The following is a 26,660-nucleotide window of genomic DNA, read 5'->3' on the forward strand; positions in this document are numbered from 1 at the left end:
TTTTAATATAAAGTAATTCAAATAAAGAGTATTTCACTTTTGGTGCTTGTAATCAACATTTGGCCTCGAGGTAAGGGAGTATTGAAAAACATTCTGTGGAAATCGAGAAATATGTTTAATGTAAATGATTTTTTGTTTTTTTTAAATCAAACAAATCAATGTTCTGAGCCTTTCAAACAAATAAAACCCAGTTTGCGAAACATGCTATTGATTATAAGATCATTACAAATGCCTGTTCACCATTATTGAGATTAATAAGGGTAATTGGATGCAAAGACAACATGATACTAGACATTGCAGAGCATAATTGTGCCTTGTACAGTTACGAGCCACAGCTGATCGCCATCCACTGATAATGATGTGATGTTCTTTTCCGGGAGAAGAGCAACCCAGCTTGAGATGTTCGTCTTCACTCCAACGCTGATGATAAAAAAATATATTAAAATTGCAACATTAAATTGAGGTGGTGTGAGTTTTCACATAAAAATATCTCTCGCAGTACAAATATGTGACGTAATTTCATTACCCTTTTAATGGGAAGCTGTAATCCATCAAAAAATGTAATGTACTCATGTTGGTGAATTTATTATATTGTATTTAATTTTTGTATACATGGTTGAGGTTTGTGGAAGACTGAGATCAGGATTGAATGGAACAAAATAGGAAATACCAACAGCAGAGTGGAGGTGAGAGTGAAATCAAGGGGAGAGGGAGAAAGATACATGAGGTGAGCACATACAGCTGTGCACAACCTAAAACACAACAAAGAGAAATCGGAGATGAAACAGAAAAGGAACAAACCAAACTGACAAGTTCAAATAGGTCAGGGGAGATGTGGGGGTGGGGGCGGGGGAATCACAATCACCTGAAAAACGGGAGTGCTCCGGGACTGGGGTAATTTGAGGTGGGAAAGATCAGGAGTCGAGATGGGGGTGACTTGAGATAGTGGTGAACAGTTGTTGTGAAGCCCTGGAGGGAAGAATGGGACTGAACAGACTGGGGGAGTTGGTTCCAAAGGGGAGAGAAAAGAGGAACAGATGAGTGGAAGTGAGTAGTGAGCCTGGATTTTTTTGAGTTTAACAAGAAGTGGGTTACAACTGACAGACCATGTTTCAGCCAGATTTATGCATAGACCAATGAGGCCCTGGCCTATGGCGGCAACTGAAGTAAAGGTGGAAATGATGGTGAATTGACTGTATCTGTGATTTCATAACTTGTGAAAAATGCCTGTTTTAAAAAAAAATTTGTATGCATCGTCAAGGCTCGTGGAAGAGCTCGTATGCTGAATGGATCAGGATGGAACAGCAGTGATGGGGGAGTTGAGGGGGGAGCACAAACTGTAGAGTTTTAGGGTAAAATAGAGGGGCCTTGGACAATCAATGGGTGGGGAAGCAGGAAAGGACAAGATGGAAACTTTCAGGAGTGATAACCTGGAAATTTGGAAGGAGAAGAGCTTGGGGTGGAGTGGGGTTGGGTGGCTGAGGGGGTTAGCAAGGGAAGAAAAAAATATATGGTTTTGGATTGAGGATGATCTGTGATGGTGGTGAACCTTGAGGGAGGTCACAGAGAGATTCACTTACCTTGGAATTGATATTCTTGTCTCTGCTGGCTGTGAGTCAGAGGTCAACATATGTCTGGGTCGAGCTTGGGGAGTCATGGATTCACTGGATCATGAGGTGTGGTGCTGTCGGTACTTGTGCAGGACGACGAAAGTCCGAGTCTTCAGCTTCTTGGTGCTTCCAGTCTTGCTCTACGGATGTGGGACTTGGACTCTGACCAAGCATTTCAGATGGAGACTTAATTCCTTTGGTACCAGGTCTCTTCGGAGAATCCTTGACTGTCACTGGTAAGACTTTGACTCCAATGAGCGGTTGCTGAGAGACAGAATTAAGATTCGTTACCTGCGTAGTCCGTGAGCGTCAGCTGCGGCTGTATGGACATGTGGCTCATTTTCCTCACGCTGATCCTGCTCACCAGATTCTCTCAGCGAGGGAACATCATGAGTGGAGGAGGTCAATGGGCCAAACACGTTCCTCATGGTTGCAGCAGGTTGATCGGCATCTCAAGGAGATGGGGGTGGGCCAGGCAACTGCCTGGGGGATGGTCAGACGGAAGCCAGAGTACCGGCGGAAAGTGGACACAGCGATGCATTGCTCCCATACCTGACCTGACCTGTTTAAATTTGCGACCAGTAGGCGATTGAAGGTGAGCGGACAGACAAACGGAAGTGATCAACATATATATATATATATATATATATATATATATAGTGTGTGTGTGTGTGTGTGTGTGTGTGTGTGTGTGTGTGTGTGTGTGTGTGTGTGTGTGTGTGTGTGTGTGTGTGTGTGTGTGTGTGTGTGTGTGTGTGTGTATTTGCCAAGTAACAAGCAGCCAAGGATGAAAACAACCTCAATCCACGTTCGGTGGTGGAGTTGATAAAATTTAAAATCTTGTATCCGGATCCAGATCTTCACCAATGTCAAATCAATTCTTCCTTCTCACACACCCAACCTTATCCACAAAGTTTTGTTTGAATCCATCCAAAACTTATTGAGATATCATGCTCTATATTGTTTTATGGCCTCATCACTGATTAGTGAAGAATCATTATTAAAAATATCGGATCCGGAGACAAACACCGCCCGGAAATAAGCACCGCCTGCCCACGTTTGGAGACAAACATGTCCCGCCCAGACATGTCTGTAGCCAAACACCGCCCAGACATAAATACTCCCAGGACACATCCGAAGACAAATGCCACCCGGAGAAAAACACCGCCCGGACACATCCGGCGACAAACACCATCAGGATACATCCGGAGACAAACATCGCCTGGACACGTCCAGAGACAAACACTGCTCGGATATAAACACTGCCCCCGACACGTCCGGAAACAAACATCGTCTGGAGACAAAAATCTTCCGTACAAGCCCAGAGACAAGCACCGCACAAACACGTTTAGAAACAAACACTGCCAGGAGATAAACACCGCCCGGACTTCTCAGGAGACAAACACATTCCTGACACATCTGGAGACATACACCGTCTGGACACGTCCGGTGATAACCACCATCTGAACACATCTGGAGATAACCACCCTCTGGGCACATGTGGAGATAACCACTGTCCAGACATAACCACTGGCCAGATACGTCCTGAGATAACCACAATCCGGAGTATCAAATAATGTGCGAATTCAACTCTCTGGACTTTTATAAGAAGTACAACTGAAATGCGATAACCTCTTGAATATCTTCACCTGAGCTGAATTTCAAATTTAAAATGTGGGATCGACCTAAGTTGCTGCTCTAACTGCGAAAAAAGAAAAGTGTTTATTTTTCCAATCCGGACATTGTTTAATACTCCGGACATCTCAAGTAGGTTTTTATTTAATACTGGCAAAGACAACCCGCCGCTTCACTGACAGGAATATTAAGGAGGGGGGGGTGGGTAAGAAGGAGGGGAGGGAAAGAGGAGGGGAGGGAAAGAGGAGGGAGGGAAAGAGGAGGGAGGGGAAGGATAGAGTAGGGAGAGAGGAGGGAGAGAATGGAATGTAGTGTGACAAGGGAAGGGTGATAAAACATGCCCAAACAGCAACATTTTCCTTTTAACTGCCAGGTTCTATATAAAAGCAGGCGGGAGCATTTAAACCCACATCACCTTCCTGGCAAAGGTCTGCCTGCATGCTCGCACATGCAGCGACCTTTACACCCCTCCGGTCGGGTCACTCAGAATCTGATTCATACATGCTACAGTCCCCTCAATAGAGGGGGAATGGTGGGAGAAAAAGGGGGTGGGGGGAGAAGAAAGGACGGGGTGGGGTCAGAGAAAGGGAGAGGGGTGGGATAGGGGTGAGAGAGGGAGAGGGGAGAGAGAGAGGAGGGGAGAGTGTGGAGGGGAGAGGAGAGGGGGGAGGGATTCCTGCAGATGGGACGCCCAGTTTAACATCCATCCGAGAGACTGCACACACATTGATGAATCACCCCTCCTGTGAAACACCGGGATGACAATTTCTAGCTAGGTCGGGATTGGAACCCAGGCTAGACAGCTGAGAGCGAGCGTGCCTACCTCTCGCTATCCTGCCATGATGTGGTGATTCATTGCTTTGTAACTGAAAACATTCTTTACTCATTGAAAACATCTAATTTATTTTGGCTTCTTAATGCCAGAGATGTCCACATGGACAACCGTGCCACAATATCGCCACGGAAGCTTGTGGAGATCGCTCCAAGAAAAGCGCTCCAAACAAGCACTCCAACGAAATGGTTGAACAAACGTTTAAAAACGAAATGTTAAATTTTTTTACATAAATTTATCTTTGCCAAAGTGACAGGTCATATAAAGAAAGGAGATCGTACAAAAAGTGGAAACGTCTTGTAAAATAAAATTGTACATTTTCAGCGAGCCAGCCAACGCCCGACACACCACAGAACGACGTGGGACCATCGCAGGTGAGTGGCCCCTGAACTTTGTTCAAGTTGATTGATGAACAGTATTCAGTGACAGTGCTAATATTATACAGCACTCGCCAATTGGCTTAAGCACTTGATCAAGCACTGCAATTTAACGGTTGCTAAGGAACAGCTGGCTTGGCAAGTGATAAATTATCGATTGCCGATTGGTTATACAAACACCATGCACCCCAATGGCATACCTTAGGTATGGCAGGTATGGCACATGCCCTGGGCACCACTTGAATGGGGGGAAGGGGTCACCACTGAGCAGGACACGGTCTCTGTCAAGAATGGAATATTGAAGTTTAAAGACGTCAGAGATGAAAGAAACTAATGGCTGATGAGAACTCAAGAGATGCTGGGTTGACAGCCAAGGAGGAAATGGAAAGTCATGAAGGGAACACTCGACTGTCTTCACAGAGAAATGGACGAAAGGTTCGCTCGTTTGCACGACACTGACTCCAAGTTAGGGTTCCTTCTCGATGTCGAGGGGCTGTGTTACAGCGCTGACAGTAACGACCAAACGAAGAAGTGTGAAAATTTGGGCGAATTGTACATGTCTGATGTTGATGGACAGCAGCTATATGAAAATTTTTTGGATTGCAGAATGTTACTATCAAGTCAGGCCAACATGAAATATCAAGACCTGAAGAACGAATTTATTGTTCAGTCTGGAGATGAGAGCATCTTCCTCGACCTTCGCATTGCTATTCAGATAATGCTTACCATTGCAGTTTCTATCGCCAGCTGTGAGAGATCATTCAGCAAGTTAAAATTAATACTTTCGTATTTGAGAGCCTCCATGGGTCAAGGCAGACTCTGTGATCTTGCTCTGCTGAGTGTAGAAAGAGAAGAAACTGAAAAAACTGACTTTGAGCACATCAGAGACCAATTTGCATCAGTGAAAGCAAGGAAGGTGCAGTTGTAATTTTCATGTCGTGCCATAATTTGTTAATTAAAAGATTAACGAGCTTGGGTTGTATTTTTGAGCTGATATGATGGTAAAGTTATCTAAAAGATGGGTGTCAGATGTTTGGACAGGGGCACAATTTCAGTGCTTGCCATAGGCACTATATTCCGTCGATACTCCCCTGATGCACCCATTCCATCCATCCATTGAGACCATACTCTTTGTAGAGCATTGGTGCAGCTGTAGCAGTCTCCTTGGTTATTGGGCACAATCTTGGATGGGTCGCCATTCCAACACAGGATACCAGCAAGCGAGCACTCATTTGCCGACCTCGGAAGGATGACAGGCAGAGTCAACCCCACCTGGTATTAATTCAAAAGCCGAGGGTGATTTGAACTCAGAATCCAATGATCTTAAGCCCACGACCCTAACCATGAAGCCAACACCAGGCATCATGCACCCATTGACTCCCAGAATGCGAAGGGATGTCCGAATTGGACGTGTGAAAACTCTTTTTCTTAGCATTCGGAACTACTGCTGAGGGGAATAAAGAAGTTGAAATTTTTAAATTCAGTTGAGATCAAGAGATTCTGGAGGTGATGGAATGTGCAGTGCTGGCATCTCTGGATGTTTATAAGCACTGCAAAGTATCCATTGATTTGTAGGTATGATGATCAGGCATTCGATGATATGAGTGAGGAAAGTTTAAAAAAAAAAATCTTTTTGAGTAAGAAACCATTACGGCCTGTTCCAAGTCAAGGAATTGCTGAGCAGGCCAAAAAAATTGGTGGCTTCAGATCGAGCCAGCTGAAAGAGAGCTCACCAAGATGGCGTGCCGCCATCTTGGTAAGGCTTATTTTGGTTTTTCATCATGAGCACCCCCTAAGTTATCTTCAAAAGGGGTGTTTAAATTAACCCAAACACCCAATTTTCATTCATGCACCACCTCGGAGTTCCCTTAGTATGCATGCAAAGTTTCAGGCTGCCTTCTGGAGATAACCACCATCTGGATGACAGACATAACCATCATCCATTTCATGGTTTTGGAGTTATTGAGGACCCACACACACACATTTATTAGTATAGACGATATAATACAACTCGTCCCTTCGCTGATGGTAATATTTAGGAAGGAGTAAGGAGGGGAGGAGGAAAGGAGGGAGAGAGAGAGGAGGAAGGGTTGGGCGAGGGCAGGGGGAGCGAGATCGAGGAGGGGTGGTGGAGTGAGGAAGGAGGGGGGAGCAAGGAGGGGAATGAGGAGGGGTGTGGAAAGGGAAGGCAGCTTGAGGGGAGGATAAGGGGAGGCAGCGTGAGGGTATGGCAGGGGAGGGAAACGTAAGGCAGCATGACGTGAGTGCAAGGAAAGGCAGTGTGAGGGGAAGGTGCGGCCGGACATAATCACTGTCCTGACACGTCCGGAGATAACCACCGTCCAGACATAACAACCATCCATATATGTCAAGGGAAGGCAGCGTAAGGTAGTGTCCGTCCGGACATAACCGCTGTCCGACATGTCTGGATATAACCACCATCTGGATGACGTGTATACTAAGTGGGGGGTGGGGGGGAGAGGGGTGGAGGACCGAGGAGATAGGGAGATGGAGGGGTGGAGGAGCGAGGAAGCAAGTGTGAGTGGGGAGGGTGGGGCGAGGAGGGGTGGGGGAGTGAGGGAAGGAAAGGCAGCGTGAAAGGAGGGGAAAGAAGTGTGAGGGGAGGAGAATTCAGTGAGAGGGGAGGGCCCATCCAACATAACCATCTTCTGGACACATCTGGAGATAACCACCATCTGGAGATAACCACCCTCCAGACACGTATGGAGATAATCACTGTCCTGAAATAACCATCATCCGGATATGTGTGGAGATAACCACCATCCGGACAAGGGGTACACTAACAGGGAGGGGGGGAAAAGAAAAAGAGAGGTGGAAGAGTGAGGTGGTAAGGAGACCAAGTCAGGGTGGAGGAGTGAGGAAGCAGGGGCGAGTGAGGAGGGGTGAGGGAGTAAGGAGGGGTGGGGGAATGGAAGGCAACATAAAGGGAGGCAAAAGAAGTTTGATAGGAGGGGAAGGAAAGGCAGTGTAAGGGGAGAGCAAGGGAAGGCAGTGTGAGGGGAGGGCAAGGGATGGAAGTGTGAGGGGCGGGTCCGTCCAGACAAAACCACCGTCTGGACACATCTGGAGATAACCGCCATTCAGATATGTGTGGAGATAGCCACTGTCCGGATATGTGCGGAGATATTTCGACTCCAAATATTTAGATTTACCCACCGTATGATCGCACCACAGTCATGCCTTCTGGTTGGTTGGTTTGCACTTGCGGGAACAATCGTCTGGGTGGCACACAGATGGTTATTCTTTGCGGATTTTGCAGTTTTACCGTGCGATACATAATCTGCAGTGATGCTCACCATTTTGCAGCCCCAGGAGGTGTGTGTGTGTGTGTGTGTGTGTGTGTGTGTGTGTGTGTGTGTGTGTGTGTGTGTGTGTGTGTGTGTGTGTGTGTGTGTGTGTGTGTGTGTGTGTGTGTGTGTGTGTGTGTGTGTGTACACGAGCAGATAACCTCATTCCACCGGGCTGTTGTAAGGGAATAAGTTTCCAATAGAATGTGGAATAATTAAGGAGTTTGACAGGAATGACTCTTGACAGTATGTTGGTTGGGATCTGTGGAAATTCCACATAATGTAAAATATGACTGAGTCCTCAACCCCTTTCTTTTTCAACTTTGCATCCCTACACCTCCTTCCAACTCCAAGTATGCATCCCTCCCCCTCTCGCAACTCCAAGTCCACATCCCTCCTCCTCCTCGTCAGATAAAATGGATGGCGGCTGAGACGTATTCCTGGATGCTCTTCTCACCTTCTCTGCAAGAGTAGGTAATACAGCATTCTCACCTTCTTTGCAGGCTACAAAACCTTGGCTCATGGAAGATTGAGGGGACAGAACATAAAGGCAATGCACTGCCAGTAGGATACAACATCAATGGAATGAATAAGCAAAGAAAGAGAGGGGTGTGAAGAAGAAGAAGGAGAAGGAGAAGGAGAAGATGAACGAAGAAGAAGGGGAAGAAGAAAATGAACGAAAAAGGAGAAGAAGAAAAAGAAAGAGAAGAAAAGAAGAAGAAGAGGAAGAAGTAACCAGTCCATCGTAAAAGGGTTGAGTTCGGACCTATTTAAAGGATGAGCCAAGGAGAGAATAACAAAGGAGAGAAGGAAGGAGGTAAAGTGCAGCTCGTGAAACTGAACTTTTATCAAATGGATACAAACCTTTGATAAAGCTTCGATTTTGAGTCAATTACGTATACAACGCCATTGTCGCTCACATCCAATGTTACAAAGTCTCCAAGGATTGAGAAGGAGCTCAGAGAGGTGGCACAGGTACTTGTTGTTATTATGTATCTGAGGTCTCCGCTTGAGTCGATGCCCCAGCAGTCGTCCAGACCACAAGCCATCACAGATATTGGAAAACACTCCTTGTAGTAAGAGCGCAGTGGATCATTTTTATACCGCAGACTGCAGTAAATGTACCCGTTCCTCCCAAGTATGTAGAACATATCGTCACGTTTGGAAATTACTTGCCATGCTCCTCCTAAGGGAAAAGACAACAGTAAAGTTAATAAAACAATGACTGCATTATTCTACAAGGAATGGTGATTTGATCACAAAAAGCCTTTTTGTTTGACTTCAGCAGGAACCACTTATTCCATCCAGCAAGCAGTAAAATGTATGGAAAAGGCAATGATTATCTCTCTATAAATGGTTTTGTTTATAAAAGGTGTTTCTTTAAAAAAATCCTTAATGTCCCTCCATGAACATATTTGGGGAACATATTGGGGAATACTTCTGGTCACTGGCACTGAGAATCAGGAAAGAAGAAAAAAATAAAAAATGACCGTTTTTACAGCCATTTTTCCCTGCTGTGCAGGGGTTAGGCTTTTTCTTGAGGCAATGTTTTATGGCCGGATGCCCTTCCTGACGCCAACCCTGGTCGCCTCTTACGACACACAGGGATATGGTATACCTATTCTAACCAGGGCATACACCGGGACCAGTACACTGGTACTCACTTCGCCGACCTCAGATGGATGACAGGCTGAGTCAACCCCCTGGTGTTAATTCAGCAGCCAACGGGACTTGAACTCAGGACCCTGGGATCCCAAGCCGCCACCCTAACCACTAAGCCAACACCAGGCTTAATCAGGAAAGAAGAAGAAGAAGAATCAAATTAGCTGAGATTCAGAGGTGGTGAAATGGTCTTCAGTGATGCAAGACCCGCACCACTCGAAATCATAGGTCATGAGGACAATGAAGGATGAAAAGCATGATGTTGCCCCACAGACCACATGGACACAATGGCTTGGTCCAAAGGATCGCAGTTTCACAACCAATCATAACAGGGAGATGGTTATTGTGGGATGAGGGTGTGAAGAATGGAAAGGTTGGTGTTGCTCTCAGATATCGTGGGTCGAGGGTGTGAATAACGAAAAGTGTAACCCTTCAAGTATGTTAGTTGAGAGTCATCGCACACTGTCAATACTTGCTCGCCACACAGTCCTCGTATTGGTGTCTTCTTTCTCATTCCATTGTTAAACAACAAACTTTTCAGTTCCTTTTTTATTTTCTCTTTGTGCTTCTACGTTGGCATTGAAATCTTTCACAATAATATAAGTTTTCTTCCTCCTGGTTGAGCAAATTATTTATCTGCAGTCAAGTTTCATTGATTTCTGAACCAAGATGGTTTGGTGTTTGTTGTTATTATGCATCTGAGGCCAACGTTGCCTGTGAACTTGACTAACGTTCATTTTAGGTGCTGGGATATGCTTTGTGATAAATTGAGCAATTCGTTCATTTGTGTGGAGCATGTGAATCCTCGAGAACACAATGAGATTATATATAAATATTTGTTCACGTATTTTAAAAACTATTTTAATCTCTCAAGCCATTATCGACCAGAAAATTAAAAAGGTCATGGGTCAGGGTCAGGTGTCCAATCAAAGCGGGGTTTCCTCAAAGTGGGACGTCTTGGTATCCGGTCATCTAGGCAAGCAGTTATAAAGTGGCAGTTCTCATTATGTCTCTTATGATGTAACACACCAGTATACAAACGCCACACAAAAGAAGTCTTGGCGAGGGTCTGCAATCTGTGATAGCTCTTATTCTTGTTTCATTAGTATTTGTTTCGTTAGTCCTTTCCATGTGTCTAGTGGAGAAATGGGAAAGATGTGTTGTGTAGGGCTTTTCGTTTGGTCTTCAATCCTCTATTCTTTCTTTTATTTATTTCATCCCTTTACTTTACCTTAGCTCTTACACAAACCACGCAAACACGCATGCAGAAAAGTAAGGATGCCAATAATGCAAGGAAGCACAGCAAGGTTCATTTGCATGCGCGTGCCATTTTCCGTTCAAACAGCATGCCAAAATCGAGCTGCCGTCTCACCTCAGACCTTCATCATGCTCACCACAACGTTACAATACTCACCATAACCACTCCACACGTCTTCTAAAAAATCTCCACAACAACCTCCGTCCACACCTTCACCACAAATGCCACAGCTACGATCATCTCCTGCAACCTCTTCGTCACAATACCACACCAACAACCACCTCTCCCAATCCCTTCACCAGAAACACCACAGCACTTCTCTCACCTCTCTATAACTTCCGCAACTGCCATCAACCCCTTGGACACTTACCACAGTCTCTGAGGATACTGAAGGAACGAGGATAATAACAATCGGGATGTTTCGATGTGTAACTTGAAGCGCAAGCATGCGCTGGGTTCATTCAAAGACGTACGGATAGCTCTGGAGTTTCCCCAAATCCCGAAGACTCTCGCCCCATGTTAATTATGGAGTTCCGATGCGTGTCAAGGTTCAAGAGCGAATGAAGCCATTTTCGATTCCAAAGTCTGGTGAAGTGTGACTATGGTGCGAGGCGACTGCTGTGCGCCAATGGGGGAGCTCGGAAATGCCTCCAGCATTGTTTGATCAGATTCCTTGCTCCTCCTCTCGCTCAGGGCCCACAAAAGGAGCAATTCAGCTCACAATCTCTCTCCTTTCTTTGTTCAGGCTCCATGAGTGGTTGTCTTCTCTTCTCACGAGGCGGTCACCCAAGAGCTCTTCAGCGTCCGAGCGAAATCTCACAAGTCAGCACCACTAAACAGAGAGGGTGGAGCAGCCAAGCAAGGATGTTGGGGTTGAGCAAGCAATTGCCAGAACGGGCCGGGACCACCCCCGGGTCATCACGCTCTGTTTTCGGCTGCATCCAACAGCCAGCATTTCCAATTTCAGACCCTCACACAACTCTGTTAAAGTCTTTCTCTCATGCATCTTCTCGCCCATCTATGTCTCATATACTGTGGATGCACAAGAGCAATTGGCGAGGGCAAGTCCCAAACAACCGTTATTTTCAGAGCGATCTTCACTGACTCGCACCTCTCACACCACGCTGCACGACACTCGCACCTCTCATTCCCACATCATAGACATTCAATTTTCCTCCCTCCTCCCCCTTCCAAAGTGATTAGGTTGTGCCGGTCTGCCGACCGTGCAAGGTACCATGAGGACACTACTCAACAGCCTCTCCCCTCTCTGGGCTATCTCTAATTTTCCTCTGGTGTGTGTGTGTGTGTGTGTGTGTGTGTGTGTGTGTGTGTGTGTGTGTGTGTGTGTGTGTGTGTGTGTGTGTGTGTGTGTGTGTGTTGGCATCTGTCATGTATAACGCAAATTAAGATTGTATAAGTTTATTCGGGGTAAATCTGCACTGTCTTCTTTTGTGAATATTGCATTTATTTTGTCACACCCACAAATTCCTTGATTTACCCTGCTGTACTCCTCTTCTTCTTCTTTCGGCTGCTCCCGATAGGGGTCGCCACAGCGGATCATCCGTATGATCCGCATAGTGATTTGGCACATGTTTTACGCCGGATGCCCTTCCTGACACAACCCTGGTCGCCTTTTACGACACAGGGATATGGTATACCTATTTTAACCGGGGTATACACCGGCCCAGTATACTGGTACTTATTTCGCCGACCTCGGATGACAGGCTGAGTCAACCCCCTGGTGTATTAATTCAGTGGACCAACGGGGATTGAACTCAGGACCTTTTGGATCCCAAGCCGCTGCCCTAACCACTGCGCCAACACCAGGCATTTCTATATTTTCTGCTGTTATTACCCTGCTGTACATCTGTGAATAAACCCATTACTGTGCCACATAATTTTCCTCGCATTGTTAAAAATATGCCCAGCTCGTTTTTGTCTTTTCCTCCATTTGTCCAGCATGGTTTGCACCTTAGCATAGATGGGAAGTTATCCCCCAAAATCTGCTTATGAGCCGGCGCGTATTTGGCAGCTCTGCTCGGCTGCACCTGATACAGTAAGTAACGCAAGTACACATCGAGGGCTTGATTCCTCGATAAGGCAACCATGTGTTCCCAGTTAAACGGTAGTCAGACAGAGGGTCACGTGGTCAAATTATTGGCGTGCGCAGTCGATTAACGATCCGCAACGACACAAACGTATTCGTGTGTGCCAGCCTGCGATTCCCAGTGAGTCTGGGGAGAAACCAGGGACAGCCCCTCCCTTGTAGTACCCCCGTGACCCCGGCGCCATAACAGTATTAAAGATTATTCAATATGCATGGAAATTGCCATGAGAGTGATGAATGAATAACATCAGGTGAGGTGGGAATAAGTCATAACTTGGTGGTGGTTTAATGGTTAAGGAGGCTGAATTAAGATCTTTGGGTCTTGAGTGTGAGCCCCTGTCATGTCACTAAATAACACCAGGGTGTTTGACTCAACCTGTCTATCCTTCCAAGGTTGGCTAAATGAATAAATTTCCTGGGAGTGAGTCAGTTGAGTATCCTGTCAGAGGGGCGACCAATGCAGGATTGCACCCTGAGCTCATGTCTGAAGTGCTTGATGGTATGAAGAGATTACCCAACCATCAAAATGGTAGTAATCAGAATTTGAGAGGCCAACGGAGTGAAGAGATCATAGATCTGGGACTGAGGAGAGGCACAAAAAATAGAGGTTTCATCGGACTCTTGCTGCCATGGGGTCACGCCTTCAGTTGTGGGGTTTTACAATTATCATGTAGGGGATGAAGTGAAACGTCCTGACCTCCAGCCACGTCACTTGAAGGTACAAAGTTCCTGTTTGCGTTTTGCTTGTGACATTGTTGGTGCATTGCGAGATGCACTTGGATCATTTCCACTCTTCTTGGAATATCACCACTCTTTCTTGTATCATGTGCATTTGGATGTATCATTCTGAATCATTATGTAAATAGGACTTAGATGGCATTACAATTTGGAAAGCATAAGGGACACTCTATATCTCTCAATGAATACAATAAAAGGATTTAAAATAACAAACATAACAGCCCTTGAGGGTCTTTCCTGCACCTCTTTCCCTTGAGATACAAGTCTGAAAACTTTCACAATTGTCCTTGTTCTATGTGAAGGGAACGCCAATAACTTCGGATGCTCTTTGTTGCCCAAACCGATCAAAATTAATTTACCAGCTCGGGCTGCAACATTTCAATCCTCAGTCTCATGCTTCATTGCCCTTTTCTCCACCTATGTATGAGGATGACACTCTTCCTCCCAATCACACAATGCTTAAAACCTCCCCTCTATCATGTAATCACATTTTCAAGCTTACTTTTAAAAATATGAAATGTTTTACATGGTGTTAATTCTGATATGTAGGTCACAGTGTGGGGGTTGTATGCATAAAACACAGCACTAATATTTACCCGGAACGGAAAACCAACTCCCGTGGAGATAGCGGAAAATGTTCCCCGAGTTGTCAACAGCATACACAACGGGCCCATTCACACTGATTTGCTTCATCGCTCCCTTCACGGGAATCCACCTGTAGTTACACCAGCGATACACCGAGTCCCCAGTCCTAGATGACAAAGTGCATCACGTGATACATTTGCTGCAGCATCACCATGCTATGAATGTACAGACTTGTTTTTATCATCAACAGAACAAGCAAACCAAACTGCATCGATCTATACCAAGCAGCTGCAAACAGCATTACATACTCTAGAATCTTGAGAAAAAGGTGAGACACTGAAGTGATCACAAAGACTCTCAATGTTTTTGTCTTTCTTTGGACATACCAAGATACTGCTCATTAAGCGAGGTTAACTTCCCATTGCTATGACCAAGCCGTCAGGTAGAGGGCTCGGGCACCGTCTATTGTTCCGAAGGTCCTAATCAACATGCTCGGAAGACCAAGATGTACCCGGTGTGTGGTCATGCTGTATCAGCAGTCAGATGTGACCGAGCGACGTTAACATCGTAATGCTGATGCCAATTCTCCCCCCCCCCCCCCCCACTCTTCAACACACAGTATCAGATGCGAATCCAATAATTCAGTGGAAAATTCAAAACAAGAGGAACAAATGCAAATGTTTTACTCAGAATAAAGAAACACAGGGTATACGACAAAGCAATGAATAAACCACGTTACAAAATAAAAAGGATATAATAAAACATATTCAGTGATAATAATTAAGAAAATGAAGGACAGTCAGGTGCCAAGACTAAATGGACAAGACAGACAATTCCACTGCCCATCAGGTATCCCTAGCTAATCACAAGTGGGGGGAGGGGGGAGGAGGGAATAATTAAATAATATTTGCCAAGATATAAAGAAAAATAATGTGTGAAGAAGAAAGTTGGGTGAGGGGGAATAATAATAATAAGAATTCCGGCCTGTTTGAGTTGATATTCCAATGGCCTCGCCACAGCCACAGGCCACAAGGCTGACACTTCACCGCCACCCCTCCCTTTCTGGAAGGGTTCTCAAACTTCACCAATGAAGGAACCGGAGCAACTCCTGCAACACCTTGAAGCCACACGCTGCTTCAGTTCGGCTCAGGTGACACTGACACTCAAGAGGAGAAAACGCTTCTGCTCCCCCTACAACCAACGTATCCCAGTGAGGCTTTCCTCTGCCTCGGTATCTTCAACACAGACGGTGCCTCCAACGGGCGGCGGTCCTCGGAGGGATCGCTCCAATCCTCAACAACGTCTTACAGGCCAGGTCTCTCATCACACAAGCCAGACGCACGTCCTCCGTTCATTCCCGCCTTTTTCACTCCCCCTCTCACCAGCCTTTCCACCAACCACGAGAGCTCTCGCTTCTTCTTCTTCTTTTTCTTCACCACTTCTTTTTTTTACTCTACTTTCTTTTCTTGAAAATCCACGCAGTACCACCACATGAGATAATATGTAGGCCTCAAAAAGAGAATAGAAAGAGAAGGGGAAGGAAGGCCCTGCAGCAGAAGGATCGAAAACAAAACAAAAAAAGAAGGAAGAAAGAAAAGAAAAAAATAAGGAAGAAAGAAAAATAAGTTTTTGAGAACCACAGCAACACCAATGCAATACCCCCCCCCCCCCCCCTTGAACGTAACACCATGCAAACCAACCCATGAGCTTAATGGCAAAATTTTAGGGTGAAATGTGGAAATATAGTTTAATTCCGAATGTCAAACACCTTGGGGTGACAGTTTGCAACACCCCGAGAGTGGAGGCTCGATTAAATGTGTGCTCAGATGGCAAATTGGATTGAATGAAAACCCATTCTTTAAACTTCTACAATACTTAACTTTGAACAAAACTGCACAACAGAAGCGAATGAGTAAAACCACAGTGATTATGAACAAAGCATTTATTCAACTCATACAACAACAGAAATGAAACAAGAAAGAGATTATCCACTTATAATGAAAATGGTCAGTGGGAAAGCGATAAAACAAGAGGGAACTCAGTGGAGTTCCATCACCACACATCCAATCTATCCTCCAAATTTCGTCTGAATCCATCCACATCTTTTGAGATATCCTGTTCACAGGCAAACAGACAAATAGGGGTGAAAATATAACCTTCATGCCACCTATGGTGGCGGAAGTAATAAAGGAGCGTGGAATAATTAAAACCAAGACCTGAAGGGAGCCTTATGTCAAATTTGGTGCTTTTATCCACTCTGTAATGGTAATTTCACTTTGTCACCTGACTGTGACCACTTTCTCATCTCTGTACATCATCAACTCTTCAACTTAACTATACACTTTCTCTGTAATCTCTCCAACTAACTGTCACTCTCCTTGCCTCTTTCAAACCCAATTGCTGCTCTCCTGTATCCCTCCAATGCAACTACCACTCTCCCTATATCTCTCCAACTCAACTGCCACGATCCCCGTATCTCTCCAACAGAACTGCTACTCTCCCAGTATCTATACATCCTAACTGCTACTCTCCCTTCATCTCTCCAACTAAACTTCAGCTCTCCCTCTCTAGCTCTCTCTATATCGCGAACTCAACCACCGCTCTCTCCATATCTCTCCAGTCGAGAACTTAACTCCCACTCTCCCTGTGTATCTCCAACTTGACTGTTGCTCTCTGTGTGTCCCTCCAAAGCAAATACCACTATCCTCTTATCTCCCAACTGTTACTGGCACATCCCCTGAAATTCTATACTCCACCATCAGTTCCTCAATGAATCAGCTGATCATTCACATGTGCCAGCTCAAGCAATGGCAAATTTGAAGCCAACAATATGCAAATGGGATTCAATCATTGACACTGTCTGTATGTTGGCAGTTGGTGCTGGGTGAGGGGAAAATTCTGGAATACTGCACTTTAATAATAAACTACAAAACAAAACATCACCTGGAGGTCAGATTACACTTCACTTGTTTGCTCCAATGAAGTAATATTTACATTCTTAAATGGTATTATCAGAACAAATGCAGTACACATCATTTAAAAACGATATCCACGAAAATCACCGTTTACTGAACAAAATTGGTCACCTGACGAAGGCTTGTCCACCGCCTGCGTCCACGGATTGGAAATCAAATCCATGTTCTTGAGAACACTGAAGGGCTACACACAGCATTGAGACAGCATGTTACAAACACTTATGTACCACAGTCCAACTAGTGCAGAGGTAGTGCACTTACCTTTGAGCTATCTATTGTTGATTTAATTCCCCACTCAAGCATAAATTGTTTTAATTGTGCTTCATCGACAGGGCATTATACAACAAAGTGTGCTGTTCCTAAATAGAAGTTAAGCTGGGTGTCCTTTGTGCTCTCATTATTTGGTGTACATTAAACATCCCATGGTATTTTTATGAAGAATTGTCAAGTTATCTCCGGCACCCGAAGCAAATTCAAGATTTAGAGTGACATCCCGAACCAGTTTCCTGCTTGCCCAGCTACTGAGTTTATGTGGGTGACCTGATCGGAGTGTTATATACATCTTCTACATATTAATGATGGATTTCACTGTCCTCAAAGGGAAAATGAGTGACTTTTAAATCTTCTTATAACCCTCTTCTGAATGGTGCTTCTTCACCACTTTATGTCTGACTTCTTTGAAAATCTTCTTGGTCTTCATGTTTGCCTTGTTGGTGACCAAGTGAGTTGCATCTTAAAACTCCTTCGATAAATAAGTAGGGAAGGTTAATTTTTTGAGTTCAACACCTGATTACAACATACAGGTGAAACCTATTACACTTATTTTGTAACCTTACAAACAAATAATTTGCTCCTGAAGTGATTTATGGTTAATGAGGCAAAGGGTTTGAATGCTTATACAACTGAGAATCATCTAATTTTCTCTGTTCATCAAATTTATTCATATTTGATCTGCATTTTTTTAGTGATCTTCTTCATTTTTTTTAGTGATCTTCATCACTTTGGAGTAGTTTGTGAAGACTATATACAGGGTGGGGCATTTATATCTGACACATTTGCAATCTTTCTAGCCGGAAGCAGTCTTGGCATAACTAATTATTGCTTTCTTTGTTTTACAGATAATATTTGAAAGATTTTCATGATGGAGCACTTTAAATGCAATGAGCATTTTTAATTTTTTTAAAATGCAATGAGCATGCCAATTTCACAAACAAGGTCATCATGACAGATGAGGCACACTTTGATTTGGCAGATTTAACTCCATCAGATTTCTTCCTATGGGGATTTCTGAAGGGCAAAGTTTATAAGGAACATCCAACATTGATCGATGAATTGAAGGTAAACATCACTGTCACCATCCGCTCTATTGATCGAGTCATTGCTTGCAGTAATGAACAATATGATGATCTGCTGTCTTGAATGCACGAATTTGAAAGGGGCCCATTTGTCTGATGTAAATTTTAAGAAATAAAGAATCAAAATTGATTTAAAAAACTTAAGGTATGTGCCTATAGTGTATAGAAATTTTATTTTATTTGGTTTAGAAACAGAAAAGTTATAAGGATAATAAACCGGTCAGATATAAATGCCCCACCCTGTATTAAGTTTGATTTGAAAGCATGATGAAATAACCTTCGGTGGCATCAAAATGTGAATTGGGATCAAAGCTTTTTAACCTAATTTTAACATGCTGAGTCCAAAAATGCTTGTTCCCAAGCTGAGTCCTTTTTTTTTTTTTTTTTTTTTTTTGTATACCTTGGTCGAGGCTCGTATGAGAGCTAACACACAACTCACAGCAAGGAGGCATGAGACAAGAGGGGTGGGAGTGGAAGGGACAAAACATTGGGGAACAGACACAGGTGAACTGTGGAAGGGAGAGGGATGGGGATGGGACGAGGAACATGGCGAGGAGAAGATGGACATTACAGGGACTTTCAGGAAGGAAAGCAGGAGAATTGAAGGAAGTGGGCTTGGGTGGATTATCGGGGGTAGAAAAGATCGAGGATTTGGATGGGGGAAGATAAGAGGTGGTGGTGAACAGCTGTTTTGAAAGCCTGGAGGGAAGAATGGGAAAGAATAGAGTGAGGAAGTTTATTCCAAAGGCGGGAAAAAGAGGAATGAAAGAGTGAAGATGAGCAGTGATTCGTGATTTTGGTAGTTTTACCAGAAGGGGGTTGTTGGCGGACCTTGAGCGCCCTGTGGAAATGTGGTTGGGACAAATCGCAGAGAGAGCAGGGGGCAAGGCTGGAGAGGAGTCGGTAGAAGACAGAAAGACCACCGACCAACCTGCGGTGATTGAGTGAGAGGCCCAAAGACTCAGCTTCATTGCGGGAGATGCCAATGATCTTAAAAGCCCTGGTTTCGACAGCGTGAAGTCGAGAAAGGTGGGAGGCAGGAGCACCAGCCCAGAGGGGAGAGCAGTACTCCATCAGGCTACGGACAAAAGCTTTGTAAGTAGTCAGGAGCTCAAGAGGGCCGAGGAAGGACTTTGCACGACGGAGGATTCCCAGTCGGCGACTGGCTTTTGAGGCAAGGTTGGAAATGTGACTTTCCCAGGAAAGGTCATGGCAGATAGTGAGACCCAGAAGCTTGAAAGAAAAGACTTCTTCCAGAGGATTGTTGAGAAAGTGGATGGGGGGGTTTTGTAAACGGTCCTTTCGAAGAGACATAGTGAGACATATCGAAGAGACATAGTCCTGGGTCTTTAACTCCTTCATTTCCAATTTAAAAAATGTGCGCTGAATTAAGTCGACATTAAAAATGGCACTGATGTCATGTTTTTCATTAATCAATTGCAAATAAAAACACATATTGAAGAGCTATTGTTTTTTTTTTGGAATTGACTTATTTTTTTTATTTTCACATTTTATGAAGATCGATTATTTTAAAAGTTTAAGTTGATCATTAACCATTTAAGTTTTGGTGAAAAATCGACAGATTTAACCTGTAATATCTTGGATTCACAGTATGTGTTATGTCGAGTAAATTATGCAACAGAATTGCAGAAATTTGTTCAATTTACAATGCAAATATATATTTAGATCAAGATGAGGATTAAGCTTTGCAATACACAATACTTTTAATGTGTAAACAAACAAAAAGACCCTTTTATGAAATGATAGTATGAAATGCACTTGACATGTACACACACTGTATCCATCAAGATGTTCCAGGCAAGTCTTAAACATTTCTATTGCAATTCATGTTGCTGCAATCCACCAAAAAAAGGAATGGCACTTTCATTTTAAACTGAAATATATATGAACAGAACAATGGGAATAACACACAAAAAAAATTCAACTGTTAATAAAGTCGCTTATTGAAAGCTTTGCATGAGCAACATATATCAACAGAAATCAGTCATCTAACTTACCATAACCAGAATAACTTTGAGCACATGACCAAACAAATTTGACTTGCCATTACTCCAAATGCATGACTGCACGCTCATCGTCATTCTATCTCCACACAGCTGTACATTGCAAACCAGATTCACGACATATACAAGGAAGGGTGTGACGGTGTTGTGTTCTTCCTAAAGTGTTATGTTCTTTCCATTTATGTTGTTGTTTTTATTGTTGTTGAATTGTCGAATGTTTGTGAATTGCTGCGAGGGGACATGATGATGCACGAGGAAGTGGATGGGGACGTGAGAGAGGAGACGCTATCTTAACAGAGTCGGAGATATTCGAACGTTATGTGCTGCGGAATAAACGGACTTGTGCCTTACAATCAATCGCATTGTTTAGCATCTGTCGAGCAAAGTAACAGGTGTTTTCCACATGAACATATTTTGAAGCATGATGAAGGTTAGGACTCAGAAACATGAGAACTGGCTGCAGTCCTGTTTCACACTTTCTCCATCCAATTTGTATAGGTTGGGGAAGCTTTGGTTAAGGTAGGTGAGCACACCTCCACACATCCACCAAGGAAGTGCACTGTTTTGAAGTGCAGCTGAAGAGCATCGCTAGTTGGGGGCAATACTTCTGGCTTGCCAGTTTTGGGAAAGAGAATATGCCCTGCTGTATGAATGGAGTCTGTTCGCAGTACATTGTATATGCGACATACAAACCTCTGCCAGTACAGCTTTCTCCCTTGTAAACTCACCTTCCCCTAATGCCTTCAGTCGGTTATGATTTTCCTTGAAAACCTTTATACACTGGATAAAGTGGTGATTTTCCAGATAACCTTATTCATATTCTGCCCTTTAACTCACAAAATGCATAAAATATATGTATAGCGCCCCCTGCTGGCCATTTGTGTTCATCGAGAACAGGAAACAGGAAGTGATGTAACCATCTGAGCACATTTCTCAGTGGCCCACCATCAGATGCATCCATTTTGATCTGATGCAATCCTTGTTGCTACACTATCGAAAGCATTGCCTGTGAGTATAAAAATTTAATTGAATGGTTCATCTTGTTATATTGATAAGTATTTCACATATGTAGTCATTGAAACATTGTTATTATGTATGCTTAATTTACATTACCAGTACTGATGTCCTTGCGCCATTATGGTGTTCTGTTCTCCGTGCCTGTGTAGACACGGGGTTACCATGCAGGGGGCATTCTGGGCAAGCATGGTTTTGGCCCAGTCGGGCGCGTTGTGTGATATTAAAGTTGATTTCAATCTCATCAAGATTGGTGTTTTGGCAGTGGTGCTCCGCTGGGGAATCCCGTAACCTTTGTGGCGTTGTCTGCTATCCGTTGTCATCTCGTTGCCAGCTGGCATTGTTTGTTATATCATAAAGCCTTTTACATTACATCGGCAGACTGCTGTATTTGCATTTTGTGTGCTCAGAGCAATGTGTATTTGGCCGATATCAGCATTTTTTTGGGAATTGGCAAATTGGAGTCAGTGTGATTACCAACTGAAGTACGTTCTGTATTCAACCCAAAACCCCTGAGTCGCTTTCACCCTTGTTTTGGGAGAATTTCAATGAAAGATATTTTGAAAAACAACATCGTATTCTAAACGTTTCAAAGAGATGTGCATAAACACTGATGTTTATAAACAGCTGGCAATCGGACATAATATAAACAAAGGATATAATTAAATAAGGTCGTTAATTATCTTCAAAAGTGGTGTTTAAATTAAGTCGAACACCCAATTTTCACTCATGCACTCCCTTGGAGTTCCCTTTGTGTGCATGCAAAGTTTCAGGTTTCATGGTTTTCATGTTATGGAAGAGACACACACACTGACATGTAGAATTGTAGACGACCAAATACAACCTGCCACTTCGCTGAAGGGGAGGGGGGTGGAGAAAGAGAGATGGAGAGAGAAGGGAAAGGGAGGGAGAGAGGGGAGTCAGATAGGATGGAGGGAAGGGAGGGGTGGAGAGAGGAGGGAGGGGAAGCAAGAAGTGAATGAAGAAAGGGGAAGCTAGGAAGGGGGGTGCAGGTGAGGAGTGCAATGCCTCACGCAACATTGCTATACACTGTGGGAGGGAGGGGTGTGGGAGGGAGAAATGCAAGAGACAGACAGACAGACAGACAGAGACATCAAGAAAGCGACAGAGGTGTGGGAGGAGAGTCCTGCAATTTATTTGGGGGGGGGAGCGAGGTGGGGACAGACAGAGAGAGTGGGGGGGGGAGAGGTAGGTGAGGGGTCAAGGTGGTGTTAGCAAAGAAAGTGATGTTATGCTTAATGACCGGACACAATTTTTTTTTAATCTCATGTCAGAATAGCTGCACACACAACCACACAACAAAGTTTGTAATGTTAACCACTGGCACATCTGAAAAACTTTGACATCCCAGTTCCAGAAAATTTGTGGGAACATTAACCAAAAGCATGGACTGAAAACATGAAAGTACCGCTCACGTACGACCTAATGATCCTATTGAGCATGAACATCGAAAACAAAACATTGTGACCAGATATCATAGTTAGGTACAAAAAAAGAGAGAAGAAGGCATGGCTGAGTGAGGTGTTAATACCAGTGATTTTGGACTAAACGATGCAGAAATCAAGAAAATGACCAAATACCAAGACCTCAAGAATGAAGTGAAAAGATCCTGGAAGCTGAAGAATGCCAAAGTTGTACCAGTGATAGTTGGAGTGACGGGAATGATGATAAAGAACCTCACAGAGATATTAAAAACCATCTCTGAGCATATGATTACAAACGAACTCCAGTTGGAAGCTGTCCAGGGCTCAGCGACGATCCTGAAGAGAGCCCTCAGCAGTCAAGCACAAAACTTTGGGAACAGAACACTTCACAGCTTGGTCCATGAATCGTGACCCGTTATCGAAATAAAGGTGGATGCTTTGAGCTTATACTGGGAGGACTCCATTCCACTTTTTGAAACCCGTATATGTAGATACCAATCAACGACACACACACACACACACACACACACACACACACACACACACACACACACACACACACACACACACACACACACACACACACACACATTGCCTTTTATTAGTATAGATTATCCTGACCAAGGGAAACTGCATATTTCCAGGTAAATTTCAAAAGATGTAATTCCGTGACTATCTCGAAATTCCATTGCCACTGCTTTCCTCCTTTTATGACTTAATTATGAAAAAACAACTCTCAGATCTAGTGCAAACCATCCTTCCTATGTTTAGCCAATATACCTGCAGATTCATAAATGTGACATTCTTCTTCACAGTGCTTTATATTTCAGAGGAATGCCTTTGTAATTTTAGTGGAAATAAATACCTGATTTTGTGATGTAATTCCGTTACCAGACCTCATCTGTCTCATTTAATTCTGAATGTACTGTTAGTCCATTCTTGATTTCAGTTAAAGGGAGGAGGTATATAGGCACCTTTTTAAGATTCAATCTTTTCTTTCCTGAACACATTACCGTACAGCATGTCAAAACGAGGCAAAAATTTCTCGGATTTGGAATTCTGTTATGACGGAATTAACCATAAACAACACATATACATCCACATATCGCTTGTGTTTCTAATAAATTGATCGATTAATTTGTGGTTATAAAAATATTATTTCCGGAAGTTGTGCACCAGCAACTTTGAGCAAATACACCACCTGTGTGTAGGTATACATCAATTTTCTTCAAATTCCCCTTGAACGAGTGTTAACCCATTTCATCGACCATGAGGAATGGGGTTATGCATCGAATAAAGGTCACAATTTGGTAGTCAGGGGGTCGGGGTCAATATTGCACATCATACTTGAAGCCATTCCCAGGAGAAATCACAAATGAGGCCCAAAGATATGTTATAAACAATCCATATGCAGTCCACAATCCACATATAATCTGATGATTAGCAAAATTGGACAGGCAATGGGATACAGCATTCATGCATAAAGGCTCATTTAAGCAACTTTAATAATGAAAGATCATTGCGGCTGAGCTCGCGGCCGACCTCGAAGCCGAGCTCGTGGTCCATAGTCTATAAGGGGGTTGAGATAAGCATAGAATGCCTCATATACATTAGGTTTCCTCCAAATTTCTTTCAGTCTTGTGTTAAACAACAGTAGCGACTGTTTAAAAATTCAATCATACTGTTGTGAGAATGACTCCTCGGGGTTAAAGATGCTTAGTTGGTATAGTACAGTTGTTTCCTGAACTGTTTGAGTGCTGAATTTTTCCATTATGCAATACGAAAATATGGTATTTTTTCAGGCAAACTGAATAAAACGTCTATTGTTTATATGGCAACCAGAGGAAGGAAATTTTCACTCTTGAACTTACTTGGAGTTTTCATGATCGATTGGAGTTTTCTGAAAACTTAAATAGGAACAAACAATGCAGATTGTTGAATTATGACACGGGCCACCTATGTGGCCAACAGCACTCAAACAGTTAAAGTAAATGTTTAGCGTGAGTGTAAAGTAATGAAATGTAATATCAGGCATCCGTCGTTATTACATTTACATCAGCACTGTGAACCTTTTATAATAACTGTGTCTTGAATTATCAACCTCTTTGCCAATTTCCCCAGGTCAATGTCTCTTGTGGTGTTTCTGATGGATCCAGATCAGTGAGAATAATAAAGAATCTCCTGATCGTTCATTGGCATTGTGGGTGCATATCATTGTGGGTTAAGGGGTTATATTATTGTGTCTTATTTAATTCTTGCTTCCTTTCACCATGCCATTTGCTATTTAATAAATATAGATGGTCTCAGGGTGAATTCCGCCTGGCTGCTTTGTTTGGTGGCTGAGTTTGGTTGCAGGGTAGTTAGAGCGGTTCAAACTGCTTAGACCGTGCCTCGTGACCTCACGGTTTGCTTGGCCGAATGAATAAGAGACACGGACAACTATCAGCGTGGCACCCAGTTAATTCTGCTGCCCCCCGAGCAGTGTAACTTGGCAAATAGATCTGGGAACTTGCTCGGGACTGTCGACTTCACTGGCGTTTGCGGTCGCTTTTAAGTGACTTGCAGGACTCAAACTGGGCAGCGGCAACAGACCAGCAGGTGTTACAATACGATGGACAGAATGGTTTATCCTTGTAGTAATTTTTGCATCTAGTAGATGTGCACAACAAAACGCTATAAGAAGCTATTTACAAACCTTTCCACGGTGTTTGTCCATGGTGAAAAACCTCCTGAGGGAGGGGGGCAACTGAAGTCGAAACGTCAGCCATATGACTCTCAGTCCCTCTTGAAAGTTTGGTTAGGATTGATTAAATAATTACCGAATGCAATGTGGCCAGACAGACAGACAGACAGACAGACACCAAATTGCGTATTTCAGGATTATTGATCCATTATGTCTTGAAAAGTTTCTGCAAAGTGGGGGAATCTCAATTGTTTCCCATTCTGCGATGGTGCTCCTCCTTTCCACCTTGCTCCTCTTGAAGCTGGAGAACAGTGCACCATTAGTATCTTAAGCAACAGGTGGATTCCCAAGGTCTGGAACTCTTTCAATAGCGGTAAGTTGGTGGGCTTTCCATTTTATACAAGTGCACACCTTTCCTTGCTCCTCCTGTGCTCTTCAACCTCTGCCCTCTCCAAACACAGCCCAGGTCGTCCACATTGCAAAAGAAATCTTTGCCTGCTTACCCTTCCAAAGTCCAGGCTGCTTGTCTACCTTCATTCAATCACCTCCTTATTCTGGCTTTTGTGGAATTGTCACATCTTCCTCACTCCAGTCTCTGAAATGTGCTGCACATCGGTGATCTCTACCACCCACACTTATTCTTTCCCTTTCTGTTAGTCACCGAACCATTCTAATCACTTTTGTGATATTTCTCTCCTTGTTCACGTCCACTTGCCTTCCCATACCCTCTGGTAGTCTGTCAACTTGTTGACCTTTGTCGTTTAGCCTCAATGAACAAAGACCCGTGTGAACATTCATAAAATACAAATACTGTCCAATCATAACACAATACCATTGCCAAAATGATCAAACAACTCAATAACTTGCCAAGGATCTGCATCCCAGGTTCAATGTGCTTATTTACCTTGCACTCCAGAGAGAGCCAGAGACAAATAAATTGCAGCCAGTTTGAGGAGGAACATGTTTGCTGCACCTCCAGGTCAGGAAATTCTTGAAACAAATTCGACAAGTGTGTAACTGCTCGTTTTTAACATGTATTTAAATTTGTAATT

At 43.7% G+C, this 26,660-nt stretch overlaps 2 protein-coding genes across 2 annotated transcripts in view; one reads left to right on the forward strand and one right to left on the reverse strand.

Moving 5' to 3' along the window:
- On the reverse strand, window positions 1–26,600 carry LOC147017874 (uncharacterized). Its single transcript, XM_085896929.1, has 5 exons — window positions 26,513–26,600; window positions 17,199–17,271; window positions 14,124–14,278; window positions 8,627–8,948; window positions 1–420 (listed from the first exon to the last, which is right to left on the reverse strand). Exons 1-5 carry the CDS (start codon window positions 26,568–26,570, stop codon window positions 288–290), a joined length of 741 nt encoding a protein of 246 aa, XP_085753055.1. The 5' UTR covers window positions 26,571–26,600; the 3' UTR covers window positions 1–287.
- Window positions 1–26,660, forward strand: part of LOC147017873 (SMAD family member 3-like) — a 206,322-nt gene that overhangs the window by 99,702 nt on the left and 79,960 nt on the right. The window lies entirely within an intron of this gene.

The sequence above is a fragment of the Eptatretus burgeri genome, chromosome 10 (assembly GCF_056783735.1).
Source record: "Eptatretus burgeri isolate ZD-2024b chromosome 10, Ebu_testis_v1, whole genome shotgun sequence".
In the NCBI taxonomy this organism is placed as follows: domain Eukaryota; kingdom Metazoa; phylum Chordata; class Myxini; order Myxiniformes; family Myxinidae; genus Eptatretus; species Eptatretus burgeri.